The 4,343-nt window shown below is 31.9% G+C and overlaps 1 protein-coding gene across 1 annotated transcript; it reads left to right on the forward strand.

Moving 5' to 3' along the window:
- Positions 1-419: 419 nt before the first annotated feature.
- On the forward strand, positions 420-2,604 carry HEME2 (Uroporphyrinogen decarboxylase). The gene is made up of 5 exons (XM_079080961.1): positions 420-650; positions 1,177-1,298; positions 1,404-1,514; positions 1,598-1,912; positions 1,996-2,604. Exons 1-5 carry the CDS (start codon positions 551-553, stop codon positions 2,509-2,511), a joined length of 1,164 nt encoding a protein of 387 aa, XP_078937087.1. The 5' UTR covers positions 420-550; the 3' UTR covers positions 2,512-2,604.
- Positions 2,605-4,343: the final 1,739 nt, after the last annotated feature.

Consider the following 4,343-nt stretch of genomic DNA (forward strand, 5'->3'; position numbering starts at 1 on the left):
TTTTTAAAATCACTTTTCATAAAAGATATGTCTCTATTTTTTTTAGTTGAAACAATTAGGGTAAATTTTGAAATATAAGAAAAGTTTTCATTTGTAATTTTTTGTGTTTTTAACAAATATAATTAAATGAAATTTAAAAAAGAAAAAAAAAGTAAGGTGTTAAGAAGTGTCACCAGGTTAAAAGTTGGATGTTAAGACAAAAATAAGTGTCAAACTCAAAAAAATAAAAATAAAAAATGTGATGTTAGTCCCATTAACCTAATAAACTCCCTCAAACGTCAAACCCTAATTGCATTTGATTGGACGATGAATAGTTTAACTGTTCAAATCCTAACGACTGTAATTGTATGAATTACAGTAGCAATCAGATCTGTGGGATAGTTAAATAGAAGACGATAGAAACGCGGATTTTCTCCTTATCTTTATTTTATCCAAACCCTTTTTAACTCACCTCCTTCGTTACCAAAGAAACAATCGATTCCTATAGCGAAATGCCCACTGATTTCAACTCTTAAAAGAGGGAAATTGTTAAGAAAATCTTCACAACACCATGTCAATTATGTACAGTTGTTCGGTTCCTTCATTCTCCTCGATCTCGGTTTCCAATTTTACTTATCGTCGCCCAAATCGTATCATCTGCTCCGCCGGAGGTAATTTCTCATTTTTCATGTAATTTTCGATTTGGGTGGCTTGTTTAGAAGACAGTAAATAGGGATTTGATCAAATTCTCTTTAGCAGTCCAATTTCGTGAGTTTGTTTCCATGAATTCGATAATAGTTCTATCACGTAGAATCTAACTGACACAGATTTAGGTGTACCAGTAAAGTCATACGCTTATTATTATGAACTATTTCACATTGAATTTTGCTAATTCAGCCGGTAAATATGTAATTGGTAAGAACGGTTGACTTTTCGCACAATCGGACTTTTGGTTGCGTAACCTGCATTTTGAGAAAATTAAGCGATTTAGTAGAATAATTTCAAGCATCATGATTCCTTTTTGCATTTGGTAAACCAAATACAGTAGAATGAGAAGCTCTACCTCTGTTTGATGAGACATTTTAAGCTCCTGTGATCACATTATTGATCTTCCTTGTCATTAAGAAATCAATGCTGTGTGTAGAATGTAGATTTGCTTAATCTGTATCTTACTTTGAATCTTATGGCTATTTCCAGCACCTGTTGCAGAACGAAAAGCTGTAAATACAACTGAACCACTTTTACTTAATGCTGTTCGTGGTGAAGATGTTGATAGACCCCCAGTTTGGCTTATGAGACAAGCAGGGAGGTACATGAAGGCAGGTCTATATAACCACATTTCTTGTTTCTTTCTTTCTCTTGTTCTAATGACTAATATTATTATACCAATAATCTCTTGTCTTATTCTGGTTTTATTGTGGCAGAGTTATCAAACCTTATGTGAGAAGCATCCTTCCTTCCGTGAAAGATCAGAGAATGTAGATCTTGTTGTGGAGATTTCTCTACAGCCATGGAAGGTCTTTAAGCCTGATGGAGTAAGAATTTTTTTTTTTTTTTTTAATGGGAATCATATTATATTTTCATATTGGATTGTGTGATATTGATTTTAGTTTTACAGGTTATTTTATTTTCAGACATTCTTACACCTCTACCAGGAATGAACATACCCTTTGACATCGTTAAAGGAAAGGGTCCCATCATATTCGATCCAATCAGCACAGCCGCTCAGGTTGACCAAGTCAGGGAATTCACCCCCGAAGAGTGGGTCCCATATGTTGGGGAAGCCTTGACAATTTTAAGAAAAGAGGTAAATAACGAAGCAGCAGTTCTTGGTTTTGTTGGAGCTCCTTTCACCCTTGCATCATATGTGGTTGAAGGCGGATCATCCAAAAACTTTTCCAAAATAAAGACTCTCGCTTTCTCACAGCCTAAGGTATAACTTAATTTTAACCACAATATATTTATCAAACACTCATATAATAAATACAGCTTCTTACCAGATCAAGTCATTTGTAGGTACTTCACGCGTTGCTTGAGAAATTCACAACATCAATGGCTAAATACATTAAGTACCAAGCAGAAAACGGGGCCCAAGCGGTTCAAATATTCGACTCATGGGCAACCGAACTGAGTCCAACTGATTTTGAAGAATTCAGTTTACCATATTTGAAGGCGATAGTTGACTCAGTGAAAGAAACACATCCGGATCTTCCTTTGATACTATATGCAAGTGGGTCGGGTGGGTTGTTGGAGAGACTTGCGTTGACAGGTGTTGATGTGGTGAGTCTTGATTGGACGGTGGACATGGCTGAAGGTAGGAAGCGGTTAGGGAGTGAGATAGCGGTTCAGGGGAATGTGGACCCGGGGGTGCTGTTTGGGTCGAAAGAGTTTATTAGTAAACGGATAATTGATACGGTGAAGAAAGCTGGGAATAAGAAGCATATTTTGAACCTCGGGCATGGGATTAAGGTGGGGACACCCGAGGAAAATGTTGCTCATTTTTTTGAAGTTGCTAAAGGGCTTAGCTACTGAAAACAGAGGGTTTTGTATTTTAGATTTAGATGACTCGAATTTCATTGTGTATTTTTCCACTGCTTCCCTCTATTCAGACTACTTTTGTGTTTAGTCCATTTCACTCGTTTTTTTTTTTCGTCATAGGTTGTGAATTCATCATGGGCTTGGCCCATATGAGCAGGTTGAAAAAAAATTATTTTTATTTTTATATTTTCAAACTAGTTAATGATTTATTGAAAATTTTAAACGAATAAAGAGGAAATTGTTTTTGTGTTTCCTCTTCTTAAGTGAAATCGTACAAATATTTAATATAGAACTTTATGCGTATGATACTTATATAATCTCTGTTGGGTATAGGAAATCGTAGATGAGGTTGCCACATGCAATTTCTTCGATTCAAATGAGATTATACGTTGTTTAATGCCTAACAGTATGTATTTGACATTTAAATAAACTTTTAATCTGTGATTTCTCTAACATAAAATAAGGGTATAAAAGATGTATTAACACATAACCTATATAACCTATATAAATAATAATTAAATACTTATCTCCAGTTATCTAAATAAAATTTTCTATGAAGATTAGACGTCATAAGTTTTTTTTTTTCAAACCTTAAATACATTAGGCTCTTGGGTTCCACCAATAATGAAATCGTAACATACTAACATATAAGCTAAATGAATCAATTATAACGAAATCAGAGCCCATTAAGAATCATCTGTAATTAAAACGAAATCACATCCCATTAAGGTTCATCTGTAATTTTAGTGGTTTAATCACAGACATATAGTAACTCACTGTCCAAAAAAAAGATAATTTAGTTACTTCTTTAAAAAATATTATATTAATGCTAAATTAGTTTTTTTTTTCTCTAAAAGTGATACTTCTTAAATGTGTATCTAGAAAAAGAACTTAGGGTTAGATAAAAGTTCTTTTTCCTCTTTCGACTTTCTTGGTTTAATATTCATTTTTATATCTTCGACTCTTCGTTATATATTGACTTATCCACTTACTTTAAAAAGAACTAAATAATTGTTAAATTTTTAATTTTGGTGTATTTCCATAAGCTGTTAGATATTTAATATAAAATTGTAAATAGATATTATATAAAATACTAATGTCATTACAAACATTTCAAAACATGATCGATGTTAAAAATACTATTCAAGATATTTTTTATATCCATTTACATTTCTTATTAATAGTAACGAGTGTTATAAGTTATAACTAACTAATACGAAATATAAATAATAAAATTATAGATAAACATTAGAAATAAATCAAAAATAAAATTTGAATATGAATCTATCGTAAAGGATTTAGTGAGATTTTTTTTAAGGATATACTTGGTGTTATGTTATTTTTCTATTTCATGACAAAATACATACATAGATAATATAAATTGACTATTCAACAAGAAGAAAAAGAAACCACAAATGAAACTATATGCAGTTAGACTTTACGTGTTTCTTATTCATCATGTATGGTTTTTAACATGTCAAACCATAATTTCGTATTTAAACCAAAGTAATTTAATGCTAAGATCTCTTTAATCTTTATCCGATCTTAATTTATTACCACGATTTCTATATTTTTATGGCACCTTTGAACATTTTTTTTTGCACTTATGAACCGATGTTGTAAACTTTAGAGCCTTCAATATTTGTCACATAAACACTTTGATGACGTGGACCAATATTTCACAAGTATATTTGGGACTACGTTTCTTTAGGAATTTGCTTTTAATATAGAAATGAAAATAAGCTTATCCATACCAAACACACAATAAAGGAGACAACTTTTAACTTAATCCGTTCCATTCATAAACTCACTGAACAAGTAAAAGG

Source organism: Lactuca virosa, chromosome 2 (genome assembly GCF_052849685.1).
Source record: "Lactuca virosa cultivar CGN04683 chromosome 2, Lactuca_virosa_CGN04683_v6, whole genome shotgun sequence".
Taxonomy (NCBI): domain Eukaryota; kingdom Viridiplantae; phylum Streptophyta; class Magnoliopsida; order Asterales; family Asteraceae; genus Lactuca; species Lactuca virosa.

Coding starts and splice junctions, on each gene's coding strand:
- HEME2 (XM_079080961.1), top strand. CDS start 551: ATGTCAATTATGTACAGTTGTTCGGTTCCTTCATTCTCCTCGATCTCG. Junction 1,299..1,403: donor AAGCAGGGAGGTACATGAAG/GCAGGTCTATAT, acceptor TTATTGTGGCAG/AGTTATCAAACCTTATGTGA. Junction 1,913..1,995: donor TCGCTTTCTCACAGCCTAAG/GTATAACTTAAT, acceptor AGTCATTTGTAG/GTACTTCACGCGTTGCTTGA.